We start from the raw sequence: 17,711 nt of genomic DNA on the forward strand, positions 1-17,711 counted from the left end.
ACGGTTTGCCAGAATTTCTTCGAGGCCAACCGATAGTCCTTCTCCATGGCCTCACCGAACTCCTCCCAGACCCGAGTTTTTGCCTCTGCAACCACCCGGGCTGAAGCTCGCTTGGCCCTACGGTAACTATCAGCTGCCTCCGGAGTCCCCCGAGCCAACCAGGCTCGATAGGACTCCTTCTTCAGCTCTACGGCATCCCTTACTTCCGGGGTCCACCACTGGGTTCGGGGATTGCCGCCACGACAGGCACCGGAGACCTTACGGCCACAGCTCCGTGCGGCTGCATCAACAATGGAGGTGGAGAACATGGTCCACTCGGACTCAATGTCTCCAACCTCCCTCGGGATCTGGTTGAAGCTCTGCCGGAGGTGAGAGTTGAAGATCTCTCTGACAGGAGGCTCTGCCAAACGTTCCCAACGGACCCTCACAGTACGTTTGGGTCTGCCAAGTCTGTCCAACTTCCTCCCCTGCCATCGGACCCAACTCACCACCAGGTGGTGATCAGTTGACAGCTCCGCCCCTCTCTTTACCCGAGTGTCCAAGACATACGGCCGGAGGTCAGATGAAACAACCACAAAGTCGATCATCGACTTCCGACCTAGGGTGTCCTGGTGCCATGTGTACTGATGGACACCCTTATGCTTGAACATGGTGTTTGTTATGGACAAACTGTGACTAGCACAGAAGTCCAATAACAGAACACCACTCGGGTTCAGTTCGGGGGGGGCGTTCCTCCCAATCACGCCCCTCCAGGTGTCACTGAACGACGGAGTCCCCAGTCGGGGCACTTTCTAGCACCCCTCCCAGAGACGCCAAGAAGGTCGGGTACTCTACACTGCCATTTGGCCCATAAGCACAAATAACAGTGAGAGACCTCTCCCGGACCCAGAGGCGCAGGGAAATGACCCTCTCGTTCACCGGGGTGAACTCCAACACATGGCTGCTGAGCTGGGGGGCTATGAGCAAGCCCACACCAGCCTGCCGCCTCTCACCGCGGGCAACTCCAGAGTAGTAGAGAGTCCAGCCTCTCTCGAGGAGTTGGGTTCCAGAGCCCAAGCTGTGCGTGGAGGCGAGCCCAACTATCTCTAGTCGGTATCTCTCAACCTCCCGCACCAGCTCAGGCTCCTTCCCCCCCAGCGAGGTGACATTCCATGTCCCTAGAGTCAGATTCCGTGTCCGGAGATTGGGTCGCCGAGGCTCCCGCCTTCGACTGCCACCCAATCCACATTGCACCAGTCCCTTACGGTTTCTCCTGCAGGTGGTGGGCCCACAGGAGATCGGCCCCACGTCGCTCCTTCGGGCTGAGCCCAGCCGGGCCCCGTGGGGTAAGACCCGGCCACCAGGCGCTCGCATGCGAGCCCCAACCCCGGGCCTGGCTCCAGGGTGGGGCCCCGGTTGCGCCATACTGGGCGACGTCACGGACCTTGTTATAACATATATGAACACAGCAATTGTGCTCAGATCTGCACTGAATCAATCAGGCTTAGACGACCTGAACAATGTACTCATTGTTTTCCAAAAGAAACAGCTTTAAATGATGGATTTATGGTGTGTCACATATTCAAAATATCTTTTCTGATTTATTCGCTGATCTGTTAGTTTACCTGCTGATGCCGCAGTGCCAAGCCTTCATCGTCATAGAATCGATGGTGAATGAAGCCCTGACCCTCCCGTGTAACTGCTCAGGATATTGTCCAGTGGTTTGGTGGAGCCGCTTCATTCCTGACAAAGCTGTCATTGTTCAGCAGATTTGTTCAAAACAAGAGAATTTTAAGGAACGATTTACACTACCAGGAGATACAAGCAGAGGAAATGTCTCCCTGATGATCAGTTCAGTAGCCTACACTGATGCAGGCTCTTACATGTGCAGCTGTAATGAAAAATCAGTGACAGAAGTAAAGCTGAAAGTTAACAGTAAGTGCTCTTGCTGTCATCAGCAGAACATTCTGTCATTCTTAACATGTCTGTAGTAAAGTCTGACGAGCCACATTAAATGCTAAACTGTAATAACCTGATTTGTTTTTGTTTATCCGGAAGTTCCGACAGTTGTAAAGGCTTTCGAGGGGAAGAACGTCACTCTCCCGTGTTACGGAGACACTCGACAAGTCGTTAAAGATGTAAAGTGGAAGAAAGATGGACACGAGGTCCTGCTGTACACTCCTGCAAACAGATGGATGACTAAACAAAACAGATTCACGATGTCAGTAGAAGGCTTTCTAGACGGTGATCTCTCTCTTTACATCAGTCCAGTTCACCTGTCTGATACAGGATTATATCAGTGTCTCATCCACGATGAATCTCAGGACGGAGAACCACGAGCTGTGTTACTGAAGGTAGAAGGTAAATAGATCTCTTATTCTAATGATACTTACAGACCTCATGAACTGAAAGTTAAAGGTTTCATTAAGTTCCTGTGAGCTGAGTGAACATTCTAGTGTAGAGTTTATTTGTAAATTAAGTCCCACTTTGTACGATTTTTATACTGATGTACTGTAGAACAGTCTCCATGCATGTCAGGTAGTGTGTTAACATCCAAACAACACAAAAATGTCTCTTAGTGTTGAAGTTATACACCTTCTCAGTCTACAGCTTTGAAAATGTCTTAATAAATAATCAAATTATTATATTTTTATTTAGGGAAACAACAATTCACAACCACCAACAGCGCCCCAGTTTCAGAATGGTTTGTACGGCTAGGATTGTTTATCTCTGTAGTGATCAACATCATCGTCCTGATCATTTACATTATGAGAAAATACAGAGACTGAACCAGATTTAATCCAAGACTGCAGGATCTTTAGCTTTCCTGTACATCACTGTATTGTCCTATGTGTTCCTTTTATTCTGTGTGTTTATTGTTCTGTTCTCATCTCACACTGTTGTGTATTTGCATTTCTTATGTACTGTAATAGATAGATAGATAGATAGATAGATAGATAGATAGATAGATAGATAGATAGATAGATAGATAGATAGATAGATAGATAGATAGATAGATAGATTTTATTGTCATTTCACAGGTACATAGCAAAAGAATGCTGTGTGCAATACTAGTACAAATAGTAGAATTGTTGAATTTGATACTGGAGACATGGCATCTTGTTATATTGTTTACAAGGTATAAAGAAAAATGAAAATAAACCAAACTTGACTTGAGGTGATATGTTTTATTTGTGTTCAACAATTTGATTATCTATGTAATTATATAATGATTTATTTTGTAAAGAATATTCTTTTTTCTCTCAAACCTAATACTTTAAAACATGTATTTAAAAAAATAATCTCAAGTTAAAACAAGCTCATGTATTTTTACAAAACCCTTAAATAAATTACACATCTTTAAAGTTTCCATAGCTTTGTTTTATGTGACAGTGTTAATGTGGTATAATGCAAATTGTTCAATGTTACCATGACATTTATTCATTCATGCAGCTATCTATCTATCTATCTATCTATCTATCTATCTATCTATCTATCTATCTATCTATCTATCTATCTATCATCATCACCATCATCAACATATCATCATCACCATATTATCTTCTCCATCATCATCATCATATCACAATATCATCATCATCATCATCATATTACCATCTCCATCATCATCATCATCATCATCATCATATCACAATATCATCATCATCATATTATCATATCCATCATTATCATCATCATCATCATCATCATCATCATCATCATTCTTGCCCTGCAGAAACCTGAGCTGCCGTTTGACGCTTCCATTTGTCGCAAAGCGTCAAACGAGGTGTCGTGAAGTGCGCCGCCCCAGCGAAGATGGCGGCCGAGCTGCATCCGCGCAGCGGAAAACTGATCGGTCTGTCTAACTCGAATCGCACGGCGCAGCGAAACCAGCCGGTTCAGGAGTTTAATCACGGCCTGGTGCTCAGCCGGGAGCCGCTGCGGGACCGCGATGTCTTTACGGTTCGGATCGACAAGAAGGTAAACAAGTCGCCTCATCAGGCTAAAGGTAGCCGTCGGTTTTTCTGCAGTAACGGGCTGCAGCCCAAACCACTTCTCGCCCACTACACAAGTGCACTAGGTAGCGAAGGGGCCTCGGGTCAGAACACTAACACTTACATCCTACATAGTGCTCTCGCTGTTCATTTGGGATACAGCCTTTCATAACGCCAATATCTGACACTGACATCTTCATAAAATGTTTACACACATTTAAACAGCGTCTCTGTGAGCTCTCGGTTTGTTCATCATGCTACTTTATTACATTCGAGACATTTCGAAATCTAGTCTAGCTTACAGCTGCTAGCTTAGATTAAGGTCGGTGTTTTTTTATCCCACTGCTTTTAAGATAAAAACACGCCCATTGCACTAGTTTTGGGGCGTTTACTACTCCGGTTCTGCTGTTTTATTGGGTAGATCTTACGTTATATGAAAAACTGTCCAATCATGAAATAGGAGGCGGGATTACCTGAAAACGGGTAGGAATAATGAACTAGCTTAGCTCTCTAGACCATTACCAGAGATGCGGTAATATTAGCTAATATATAACCTTTATTAGCATTATAACGTTATAAAAACACTTTAGACAAGTGAGGATATGTTACAGCTCAAATATAATAGTATTTATTTACCAATTTAACATTTAAAAACCTTTGTTGACTATTTACCATCTAATATCTTAGCAACATTTTAGCTAGTTCTCTGACTGACTGACAGTTTGTTTGCTAACACGACAATCATTAAAATAATAAATAAACTCATAACGCGTTATTAAACACTTTATGCCAATGCGACGCGACAATGTCATGTTTTTAGCTACATTTCTAATATAAACTATAAGCAATTTAAGTTAATGTTAGTGTAAATAAAACCCTGGAGCCATATTAGGAATTAAAAAGTTACTAGGTATGTTTACATTTTTTTAAAAACATAAATCGGTTACTGAAGTATATATTGTTTTGTTGTAGTTTCGATATGATTTAATTTTTTGTAAGCAATTCGTAAACAAATAGGCGTGGTTATGTTTATCTGGGGAAACGTAGTGAGTCATATTATTTCGACTCATGAGTCGTCTCTTGTGACTCTCAATAATAATTATTTAATTCTATTTATACGTAAGTTAAATTGACACGTAGATGAGCAGATGTTGATGTGCAGGACCGTAGAGGAAGGAACACAGGTGATGATCGTCCGACCTGTTGTGACTTGTTTCCTGTAGTGATGAGAATTCAGAATGATTCAGCGAACCGACTCATTTCGACTCAAAAACGGTTCACTTCTGTCTTGTTCGAAACTACAAGGATTTTAAGCACTACAGCTAAAACACTAACCTGGTTGAAAAAGGACAACTGTGTACTGTTTGGACAGATAAAATTATTGAACTGTAACACCATCATAATCATAAAACAGCCATTCTTTGCTCAGGAAAATATCTAATAGCACTTCCCGATATCTAATTATGTATACCGAATTATGTTCAGTTATTAAGGAGCCCAACAATAGTAAAAATAGGGATTAATTGTTCAGCTTTCGTCTGAGAGTGTACACTAATGAAGAGAGAGAACGGTTCAGAAAGGCTGATTTTCTCCCTGCTTGTGTACGTTTGTTGATCACGTCTAAAATCCAAAGTGCTTCTTCAGCGTAAGTGCTCGTAAAAACCTTTGTTTGATTTGTCTTCTTGTCATGTTACTGTTCATTCACTGCACTGATATATTCTTCACAGCACACTGACTGTTTGATCCGATTGTACCGACTGTATCGTCATTCATCTCGTTTCTTTTTTTACTAACCCCAGTCAAGTCTCAGCTTTAGATCGCTGTGTTTACGTGGACTATTGTCATATTAAATATCCTGTGCATGTTGCACTATTCCAGTAGAATGTTATATTTTCTGACTGTGAAAAAGAAGGAGCAAGTTGATGTGAATTTGAACACGTGATGTGAGAATCTCATTGGCTTCCTGTGTGCAGGTGAACTCGTGGAGCGGTTCTATAGAGATCGGCGTGACTGCGCTGGACCCAGCAGCTCTCGACTTCCCCAGCAGCGCGACAGGACTGAAGGGTGGCTCGTGGATCGTATCCGGCTGCTCCGTGCTGAAGGATGGCCGCTCGGTTCTGGAGGAGTATGGACGTGACCTAGATCAGCTAGGCGAAGGCGACCGGGTCGGGATCCAGAGGAACGGCCGGGGGGATCTGCACCTGTGGGTGAACGGGCAGGACTGCGGTCCGGCAGCCAGCGGGCTGCCCTCGCGTCTGTGGGCCGTAGTGGACCTTTACGGCAAGTGCACTCAGGTCACCGTGGTCAGCTGCGAGCCTCCCCTGGACACAGAGAGCGAAGATTGGGAGGAGTTAGTGGAGACAGGAGAGACGGACAGGGTGACGTCTGCCACGGCGTCTGCCACGGCGTCTGCCACGGCGTCTGCCACGGTGTCTGCCACGGCGTCTGCCGCGGCGTCTCCGGCTGCTCTCATGCCGGATCATGAGGACAGAACTGGGGGCGTGGCTCTGCCCGCCGTTCCTGCTATAACCACCGCCGTGAACGGCTCGGCTGAGGACGGTACGCACACACAACACTTTTAAAACAACTGAAATTATAAGAAATTATGATGTGTTGTTTTTTTAAACCTATAACACGTTCCGTCTTGTTTTATTTTCATCCTCAGTTCCCGAAGTTACACGAGGACACAGACACGGCCGACCGGACAAATTCCCAAATAACTTCGATCCAGACACCGGTATTGATTTTTTTTTTATTTAATTGGCTTTTAACCTAAAACAAAACAACTTATATATTCTCAAAGCAGATCATTTGTCTCCTGTAAAATAATTACCTGTCATTATGTTTGCCATTCTATAACACGTTAGATTTCTTTGACAAATTTCTACTCAAGTTCATTCGAAGCACAATATTTCTGAACGTTTGACCGATGTTGTTTTGGGTCCTTTTTTTTCCCCCCAGTCCTCACGGAGCACCAGTTATTCGACGTGTTCAACAATGCCATCGTGTCGCTGTACCGCTCGGAAGACGAAGGTGGAGACGACTCGGGTTTAGGCGGTGCCGGTGGCTCAGGAGGAAGTTCAGACTCATCCAGAGGTGGAACAGGAAGCAGTAACGGATCTCGAGGAGTAAACCAGAATGGGGTCGGAGGTCGAGGAGAGGGCAACAATAACAACCTTTTAGGAAACGGAGGAGGAGGAGGAGGAGGAGGAAATGGGGCGGGGACGGTGACGGCGGTAAGCAACAGTGGGATGACCACCAACGACGCACTGCTGTTCCACGAGAAGTGCGGCACTCTGATTAAACTGAGCAACAACAACAAGACGGCCGAGAGGAGGAGACCGCTGGACGAGTTCAACAACGGCGTGGTCATGACCAACCGCCCACTCAAACACAACGAGATGTTTGAGGTGTGTGTGTGTGTGTGTGTGTGTGTGTGTGTGTGTGTGTGTGTGTGTGTGTGTAATAAAGTTACTTACCTAATATATAAACCTACTTAGTGTAAATATTTAAAAAAAAAGGATATTTATTATTATTATTATAAAAAAGCATCTCTATAAAACCTATTTAAAAAAATTAGTAAAGAAAATATGAAGACTTTCATGTGAGGAGGAAAAACTCATCCTTCGTATAAATGTTGAGAATAAAACACACCTTCTGTAGAATTTGTACAAATTGTAAGTAAACCTAACGGCACCGTGGACGTCCGGTGGAGCTCGTGCCAGGAAATCAGGGTTATTCCTCTAAACAATGGCTTAAAACAGAAATCAGAAGTAAACATTACTCTGATGTTTAATAACGAACATGAGCTTGTTTTCTGTGCGTTGTTTGAGGATCTTTTTTGTTATTGTGTCCACATGTCTTTTATTTGGATTTTGGAGAATTAATTAATTATTATTATTATTATTATTATTATTATTATTATTATTATTTTATGTTGTCTGTATATCAGGATGTAAAATGCTCTGTGTGCTGCCACATTAACCCTGCGTGTTTCTGCCATTAGATCCGTATCGATAAACTGGTGGATAAATGGTCCGGATCCATCGAGATCGGAGTGACGACGCACAACCCCAACAATCTGGATTATCCTGCGACCATGACCAATTTACGCTCAGGTCTTTATTAATAATAATAATAATAATAATAATAATAATAATAATAATAGCTCATAATTCTGGTCTTGTTCAGAGTTATTTGATGTTCTTGTTATCCGTGTCTTGTTGTCAGGAACCATCATGATGAGTGGCTGTGGGATTTTGACCAACGGCAAGGGCACACGAAGGGAGTACTGTGAGTTCAGCCTGGACGAGCTTCAGGTAACATTCCTGCTCTCTCTCTCACACACACACACACACACACACACACAAACACACACACACACTTTTACACACACTTTTACACACACTTTTACACACACTTTTATACACACACACACACACACACACACACATACTTACACACACACACACACACACACACACACACACACACACACACACACACACATACTTACACACACATACACATACTTACATACACACACACACACACACACACACACACACACACACACTCATATACACCCTCACACACACACACATACACACACACACACACACACACACACACTTATACACACACTTATACACACACACACATACTTACACATACACACACACACACACACATACACATACACACACACACACATACTTACACACACACATACTTACACACACATACACACACATACACACACATACACACACACATACTTACACACACACACACAGACATACACACACACACACATACTTACATACACACACACACACTCATATACACACACATACATACACACCCTCACACACACACACACATACATACACACACACACACACACACACACACACACACACACACACACATACTTACACACACATACACACACACTTTTACACACACACACACACACACACACACACACACACACACACACACACACACATACTTACATACACACACACACTTTTACACACACACACACACACACACACTCATATACACACACATACACACACACCCTCACACACACACACACATACATACACACACATACTTACACACACACACACACACATACATACACACACATATACATACACACATACACACACAAATACTTACATACACACACATACACATACTCGCACACACATACACACATACATACACAAATACTTACACACACACACACACACACATATTCGCACACACATATATTCGCGCACACACACACACACACACACACACACACACACACACACACACACACACACACACACTGCTCTAGCACAAGTCACTATGTTTCTTAACCCCGGAAGTGTTGCTGTTGGTTATCTGTAGGAAGGGGATCATATCGGGCTGATGAGGAAAGCCAGCGGCGCTTTGCACTTCTACATCAATGGCATAGACCAAGGTGAGCGAAAACATCCGTATTTACGTCCGTCGATCCGGAAGACGCTGTTATCCACAGTGACTCCAGACGCAGGCAGAATTCACTGTGGAGATTAAAGCTGGTTAAGGTGCCTGTATTCAGTCCCTTCAGAATACCACAATGATATAAAGGGACTGATTAGTGTTAGTTATTTACTGTTTCAAAAGCCAATGTTGACATTTGAAATCACCAAAACAAACACGCCCCTTAACCCAAATGGGTCCCACCCCTGTATTGATAGCTCCGCCCACACATACATACATACATACATAACCCAGACAAGTATTATGGTGGCACCTGTTGGGGCAGCTGACCGAGGGGATGCTTTTTTATCAGTAAATGAACGCAGTGAGTAATACTATGGTAATACAGATGTGTTTTTGTAGTGTTGTACCGTGAGGTTTAGCTCCGTTTCACACAGAAGATGTTCAGTTCTCTCCAGCGCTGGAAAGCTGATCTTATATTAACACGTCCTACTTCTTGCCTTATCGTAAGCCTTTCTTCTCTTTCTTTCTTTGTTTTTATCCTCCATGTCAATGTTAAAACCGCTTTCTGCTAATGTCACACATGCTCACTGTACACTCTCTCCGCCATATTGACAAGACCCGCCCCTTTCTGCTCATTGGCTACACGTTAGTTTTGTTTTTGTTTCGTTTGTCGGCCTGACTCAGTTTTCTGAAGCATTTCTCAAACAACAGAGACCGCACCTTTAACACCTATGTGTTAGTTTATTTTTTTTATAGTATTATTTTTTGATGTAATAAAAATGGAAAATGCATTAAATTCATGAGACTTAAAAAGTTTGCTGTGTGTGTATGTGTGTGTACGTGTGTGTATATGTGTGTATGTGTAATATTCCCAGGCGTAGCTGCTAACCAGACCCCGGGCGTGGTGTACGGTGTAGTGGATCTCTACGGCATGGCGGTAAAAGTCACCATCGTCCACAATCACAACCACAGTGATCGTTTACGTCGCAACAACGCCATCATGAGAGCTCTGTCACCCGACGTGGGCCGCCCTCGACCCGCCCTCTCGCTCACCCCGGACGCCGAAGCCCCGGACCGGCTTCTCTTCCACACCAACTGCGGGCAGAAAGCGGCCATCATCGGCGATGGCAGGACGGCGCTGCGACCTCAGTGATGATTTATTATCATTGTTTTAGACGACAGACTACACTTTTGTAAATATGTTATAAAATCCTTTAATGAATCAATTCCTTCTGATCTTTTACAGCGCAACAGACGACTTTAATCACGGAGTCGTGCTCAGTAATCGGCCGCTGCACTCCAACGAAGTATTTCAGGTGCGCATAGACAAGATGGTGGACAAGTGGGCGGGGTCTATCGAGATAGGCGTGACCACACATAACCCCGCCTACCTACAGCTACCATCCACTATGACCAACCTGCGCTCAGGTACGTGCCATATCGTGATACTTTATGATGTCTCTCTACACACAGTTTGCTCTCTTCACCTCCTGTTCTCTCTCACAGGGACATGGATGATGACAGGAAACGGAGTGATGCACAACGGAACCACGATACTAGACGAGTACGGACACAACCTGGACCGGCTAAAAGTATGCTTAAAGTTTCACATCACAAGATATTCATTCATTCATTTATATCTAGTGCTCATTTTGTGTGTGTGTGTGTGTGTGTGTGTGTGTGTCTGTGTGTGCGCAAGGCTGGAGACACTGTCGGTGTGGTGCGGAAGGATGATGGCAGCCTGCACTTCTTCGTTAACGGAGTTCCCCAGGGTCCGGCAGCCTGGAACGTTCCGCCCAGCGTTTACGCCGTAGTGGACCTGTACGGTCAGGCGGCTCAGGCAACCATCATGGACGACATGGGTGAGGGAGAAAGGAAGAAAAGATACAGTTTGTGACCGACTACACACAACATCACTGTGGTATTTAAACATTAACATTTCTCTCTCTCTCTCTCTCTCTCTCTCTCTCTCTCCTTGTCTGTGTCTCGTCCAGCTGACCTTCCCCCTCTCCCTGAGGATAGCTCAGAGGGTCCCGTCACCATGTCCCCCGGCAGCCCGTGTTCTGTCACCGGTGTCAGTGCAGCCAGCGACCTCCGCTTCCATCATCTGCACGGCACCAACGCCGTCATCACCAACGGCGGCCGCACGGCTCTTCGTCAGAACTGCCGCAGCGAGTTCAACGACGCTATCGTCATCTCCAACAGGTGTGTTAATAGAGCTGAGGGTTTAATTGTACAACTTTTGCTATGGTAATACAAGGGATACTGGATTTTTCCAGCTAAAGCCCTGGTCAGAGTGAACATGAACACGAACATGAACAGAATACGAATGATATTTGATATAATAAATGAAAAGTGTTTACTGAAGATAAAGGTGCAAAGTAACATTTCAGGTGGTAAGAAGCACATTGTGGACGTTTCCATATATGTGTAATTAAAAAAAAAAAAAGATCAACAAACACGAGTCGAATGTCAAGGATTAAGTAAAAGATCCGATGTTATTGCGAATCACATGTCGCTCACAGGTCGCTCACAGGTCGCTCACACACGTCGCTCACAGGTCGCTCACACGTCGCTCACAGGTCGCTCACACGTCGCTCACACGTCTCTTACAGGTCGCTCACACGTCTCTTACAGGTCGCTCACACGTCTCTTACAGGTCGCTCACACGTCTCTTACAGGTCGCTCACGGGTCGCCCACACGTCTCTCACATGTGGCTCACACGTCTCTCACACGTCTCTGACACGTCGCTCTCAGGTCACTCACAGGTCGCTCACACGTCTCTTACAGGTCGCTCACAGGTCGCTCACACGTCTCTTACAGGTCGCTCACACGTCTCTTACAGGTCGCTCACACGTCTCTTACAGGTCGCTCACACGTCTCTTACAGGTCGCTCACACGTCTCTTACAGGTCGCTCACGGGTCGCCCACACGTCTCTCACACGTGGCTCACACGTCTCTCACACGTCTCTGACACGTCGCTCTCAGGTCACTCACAGGTCGCTCACACGTCTCTTACAGGTCGCTCACAGGTCGCTCACACGTCTCTTACAGGTCGCTCACACGTCTCTTACAGGTCGCTCACAGGTCGCTCACACGTGTCTTACAGGTCACTCACACGTCTCTTACAGGTCGCTCACACGTCTCTTACAGGTCGCTCACACGTCTCTTACAGGTCGCTCACGGGTCGCTCACACGTCTCTTACAGGTCGCTCACACGTCTCTCACACGTCGCTCACACGTCGCTCACACGTCTCTCACACGTCGCTCACACGTTTCTCACACGTCTCTCACACGTCTCTCACACCTCGCTCACACGTCTCTCACACGTCTCTCACACCTCGCTCACACATCGCTCACACGTCTCTCACACGTTGCTCAGATGTCGCTCACGAAATGTTCGACTTTTCATTTACGCTGTTTGCAAGGAATCATCTGGAGCCACCTTCATAGACTAATGGTGTCATTGCTAAGACATTCTCACCTGATACAGAACATTCTGTATAAAACGGTGTGTGTGTGTGTGTGTGTGTGTGTGTGTGTGTGTGTGTGTGTGTGTGTGTGTGTGTGTGTGTGTTAACAGGTGCCTTCGTGATGGTGAATTGTTTGAGATTGTGATTCAGAAGATGGTGGATCGCTGGTCAGGATCAATAGAGGCAGGTGAGCTGATCTGACGAAATAATAACAAGAAACCCTTATGATGATGAGGAGGAGGATGATGAGGAGGAGGATGTGAAAACATTTAATAGTATTTTAATTCAATCGTATTTTGTCCAGTAAACAGCAAATGTAAATATCCGCCGTGTCGCATATCTATCACAAAATCTTCAGAAAGCACAAACATTACTAAATAATTGATGAATCAGTTAAATGACACAGATTCAGTTTACTGAATCAGTTAAATGACACAGATTCAGTTTAATGTTGACCTGAAACCACACGAGCGATTGTTTCCATCAGGAATTAACGTGTAATAGCATTACTACACGATGTAGATATAAATTCTTAATCCTGACCTAAATGTTAGCTGAGCGCTTAGTTCCAGGAAGCATAAACGTGCGAGTGTAAATAAAAATAAATAGAAGTGAATTGTATGTAATCAGGTGACTAAAATTAAGTTAAAATGCTTTCTTTTGATTTTAGGAGTGACCGCGATCAGACCAGAGGAGCTGGAGTTCCCCAACACGATGACTGACATCGACTACGATACCTGGATGCTGAGGTACGTCACACCAGACGCTCCGTCCGGCACTGGAATTTCCAGAGGTCTCAGAAATGTCAGGGGTTTGAACGTGACACGAGCAATGAGTCAAAATGTCAGGTCTTGCTGCTAGGAGACACTTACAGTCTGTTTCTCAGTCTCCTGATCACTGTACCTCGAAGCCGTGCTCACTAATCTGGTACCTTTGTTCCTGCAGCCCCCGTAGCAGATGTTAGAGTGGAAAATATATATGAAACTCTTCTGTTTAAAGTGCTGCAGAAGCAGTGACTGATGACCACTGGGTCCTGGAATGTCTCCAAGACAAGATAGTGATGATGAGCTCGTGTTTTATTTTATAAAAATCTTAAGTTCTCAGACACACGTGATTAATGATTTTACAGTGAAGTGATTAGGCACACACACACACACACACACACACACACACACACACACACACTCGCACGCACACACACACTCGCGCACACACAGACACATACACTCGCGCACACACACAGACACACACACACTCTCACGCACACACACACTCGCGCACACACAGACACACACACGCTCGCGCACACACACACAAAAACACACTTACACACAAACACACAAAAACACACACACACACACACACAAAAACACACACACACACACAAACACTAATACACACACACACTCGCGCACACACACACACACAAACACACACTCGCGCACACACACTCGCACAGACACACACTTGCTCGCACACACACTCTCACAAACACACTCTCACACACAAACACACACACATGCTCACAAACACACACTCACACACACACCTCTCACACTCACACACACATCTCTCTCTCTCTCACACACACACACACACACGCTCACACACACGCTCACTCTCACACACACACACACTCACACACACAAACACACTCGCACACACACATGCTCACACACAAACTCTCTCACTCACACAATCACACACACATAAACACACACACACACACACACACTCACACACACTCTCACACACACCCTTACACACACACACACTCACACACACACTCTCTCACACTCACACACACTCTCACACACACCCTTACACACTCACACACACACTCACACACACTCTCACACACACCCTTACACACACACACACACACACACACACACATACACACACTCACACAGGAAATATTTTTCAGTCTCATTTTCAATTTCCAGTAACAAAACTTGGGCACGAGAAGGTGGGTGTGAACTGATATATTGTTATGGATTGACTCAACAGGCCACAAGCATACACCCTGATCCAAATTATTATACAAATGATATTTTTCTCATTTACCTAAATAATTGATGTAAATAACAGTCAGCATAATTCTAATGTTATCAACTATTAAGAGTATAATTAGATTTTTATTGAACAAACCTCCTATTTTTTTTAAACACGCATAGAATACACACTTAGCCGAGACAGTTACGTTATTGCTCATTATAAACAGTACACAGTAGTGATGCGTGGGTCGGGTTTTTTCCAACCCGCGGGTCCAGCTTTTATAAAATTATCGGCCCGCACCACTGTGTCTATTTTTACAAAACCGCCACGCACCGAAAATATTATAGGGAATTGCACGCAACATGTTGTTTATATTTTGTTTTTAATGACCCGCCCCAATCCGCCCCGCAGTAAAGTGACAATTTCTTAACCCGCCCCAACCCGACCCGCGGGTCACTAGTACACAGTAAACAGACATTTTAATCTGGGATGTTTATTTGTACTGAAATCTACAATCCAGTCTTTACTGGCATCTGCGAGTCAGTATTCAGATCCATATCCTGTGGTGCAGCTCCTCATGCTCATGCTTTATTTTCTAATCTTCCCCGTTACAGCGGGACAGCGATCATGCAGGACGGGAACACCATGAGGAATAACTACGGCTGTGATCTGGACTCCCTGGGGACCGGCTCCAGGATCGGAATGATGCGTTCCGCCTCCGGAGATCTTCACTACTACATAAACGGAGTGGACCAGGGCGTGGCGTGTACCGGGTTACCGCCAGGTAAAGGTGCCAAAACTTTTGTTTCTACTCTCCCACAATCCTTCAATCTCCCTCAATCTGTCCTTATATCTCTTGGTATTCCTCTGTCTCTCTCTCTCTCTCTCTCTCTCTCTCTCTCTCTCTCTCTCTCTCTCTCTCTCTCTCTCTCTCTCTCACTCTCTCTTTCACTCCCCTTCCCCCACGTGTTACTTTATTGCCAAGTCTTAGGTACGTTAGAAAAATAATAACATAAACAAATACATGGATACAAATATGTCTCTCTCTCTCTCTCTCTCTCTTTCTCTGTCTGTCTCTCTCACTCTCTCTCTCACTCTCTCACACACACAGACGTGTATGCTGTGATTGATCTGTATGGTCAGTGTGTTCAGGTGTCCATCACTAGCTCATCTGGACCGCTTGACAACAGCTTATGTACTAGTAACATCACAGAGAAGAGTTTCCCAATACACTCACCAGGTATTCTGTGTGTGTGTGTGTGTGTGTGTGTGTGTGTGTGTGAGCGGTAGAGCATTAAAGACCTCCCTGAACACAAGCTGTTAAATATAAGCTATGCTGATATAATATGGGTGTGTGTTTGATTTTAAACAGGATGAATAAAATCCTGAACACAATCCTTCTGCATGTCTCCCTCTAGTGGCAGGAGTGGCTCATCGCCTGCACAACAAACACGGGAAGAACGTGGTGTTGCTCGGTGACGGCTGCCAGGCCGTCAGGGTGGGAGGGTATTCTCACGCCATCGTGTTTAGCGCAAAGGAGCTCAAGACGGATGAACTGTTCGAGGTGAGACCCTGGAAGAGAGAAAGGCGTTCTGTTTTTATTTGTGCCTTCGTATCGATCCGTACTGTAACGTTTCGTCTGGTCCCGTTAGAGCTCTGTTTTCTTCCCTTCCAGGTAAAGATCAATGAGGTCGATGAGCGGTGGTCAGGGTCGCTCCACATCGGCTTGACCACCCTGCTGCCCCCGGACTTGCCGTCGTGCCCCCTCAGCGGCCTTTCGCCCTCCCTCACTCAGCTCAGGTCAAAGGTCACCTGGCTGCTTGCCGGGTCAGAAGTCAGGCGCAACGGCATTCTACAGAGGCAAAACTTCGGCTGCTCGCTGGACAGACTGACGGTTAGAGAACTGTAGTATTATGGGGTGTTCAGGGCCTATGTGTTACAGCAGGAGTAAATACACAGGTGTGTTATCACAGGTGGGGAACAGAGTGGGTGTGAAGAGATGCACTGACGACACAATGCACATTTACATCGATGGAGAGGACATGGGACCTGCGGCCACCGCTGTGGCTAAGGTACACACTCACACACACTTGTACACACTTATACACACACACACACACACTTATACACATACTTATACACGCACACATATATACACACACACACATACGTACTTATACACACACACTTATATATTTATATACACGCACACACATACTTATACACACACACTTATATATTTATATACACACACACACATACTTATACACACACACTTATATATTTATATACACGCACACACATGCTTATACACACACTTATATATTTATATACACGCACTCACATGCTTATACACACACTTATATATTTATATACACGCACTCACATACTTATACACACACATATATACACGCACTCACATGCTTATACACACACACTTATATATTTATATACACGCACTCACATGCTTATACACACACACTTATATATTTATATACACGCACTCACATGCTTATACACACACACTTATATATTTATATACACGCACACATACTTATACACACACACTTATATATTTATATACACGCACACATACTTATACACACACATATACACACGCACTCACATGCTTATACACGCACATATATATATATATATATATATATATACACGCACTCACATGCTTATACACGCACTCACATGCTTATACACACACACTTATATATTTATATACACGCACTCACATGCTTATACACACACACTTATATATTTATATAC

The 17,711-nt window shown here is 44.6% G+C and overlaps 2 protein-coding genes across 11 annotated transcripts in view; both read left to right on the plus strand.

Annotated features, from left to right (window-relative positions):
- The window catches only part of LOC113655053, an 82,866-nt gene extending 79,517 nt beyond the window's left edge, over positions 1-3,349 (plus strand). For 3 of the 4 annotated variants that reach the window (XM_047817273.1, XM_027165331.2, XM_027165332.2), the window contains 3 exons: positions 1,600-1,914; positions 2,038-2,340; positions 2,638-3,349. In XM_047817273.1, coding sequence (XP_047673229.1) covers positions 1,600-1,914; positions 2,038-2,340; positions 2,638-2,768 — 749 coding nt within the window. In that variant the 3' untranslated portion in view covers positions 2,769-3,349. The remainder of the gene's footprint in view (positions 1-1,599; positions 1,915-2,037; positions 2,341-2,637) is intronic. The other variant, XM_047817272.1, reaches the window with a different exon arrangement.
- A 399-nt stretch (positions 3,350-3,748) lies between these two features.
- neurl4 (neuralized E3 ubiquitin protein ligase 4) overlaps positions 3,749-17,711 on the plus strand; it is a 20,238-nt gene continuing 6,275 nt past the window's right edge. For 2 of the 7 annotated variants that reach the window (XM_027165305.2, XM_027165306.2), the window contains exons 1-19: positions 3,750-3,960; positions 5,948-6,533; positions 6,640-6,711; positions 6,936-7,384; positions 7,981-8,092; positions 8,205-8,293; positions 9,384-9,456; positions 10,337-10,610; positions 10,708-10,889; positions 10,968-11,053; positions 11,161-11,323; positions 11,456-11,666; positions 13,046-13,122; positions 13,606-13,684; positions 15,548-15,723; positions 16,045-16,173; positions 16,352-16,497; positions 16,609-16,827; positions 16,907-17,005. In XM_027165305.2, the coding sequence (XP_027021106.2) occupies positions 3,796-3,960; positions 5,948-6,533; positions 6,640-6,711; positions 6,936-7,384; positions 7,981-8,092; positions 8,205-8,293; positions 9,384-9,456; positions 10,337-10,610; positions 10,708-10,889; positions 10,968-11,053; positions 11,161-11,323; positions 11,456-11,666; positions 13,046-13,122; positions 13,606-13,684; positions 15,548-15,723; positions 16,045-16,173; positions 16,352-16,497; positions 16,609-16,827; positions 16,907-17,005 (3,387 nt within the window). In that variant the 5' untranslated portion in view covers positions 3,750-3,795. Of the gene's footprint in view, positions 3,961-5,947; positions 6,534-6,639; positions 6,712-6,935; positions 7,385-7,980; positions 8,093-8,204; positions 8,294-9,383; positions 9,457-10,336; positions 10,611-10,707; positions 11,054-11,160; positions 11,324-11,455; positions 11,667-13,045; positions 13,123-13,605; positions 13,685-15,547; positions 15,724-16,044; positions 16,174-16,351; positions 16,498-16,608; positions 16,828-16,906; positions 17,006-17,711 lie in introns of all 7 variants that reach the window. The other 5 variants (XM_027165307.2, XM_027165309.2, XM_027165304.2 and 2 more) reach the window with 4 other exon arrangements.

The sequence above is a fragment of the Tachysurus fulvidraco genome, chromosome 8 (genome assembly GCF_022655615.1).
Source record: "Tachysurus fulvidraco isolate hzauxx_2018 chromosome 8, HZAU_PFXX_2.0, whole genome shotgun sequence".
NCBI classification, from domain to species: Eukaryota; Metazoa; Chordata; class Actinopteri; order Siluriformes; family Bagridae; genus Tachysurus; species Tachysurus fulvidraco.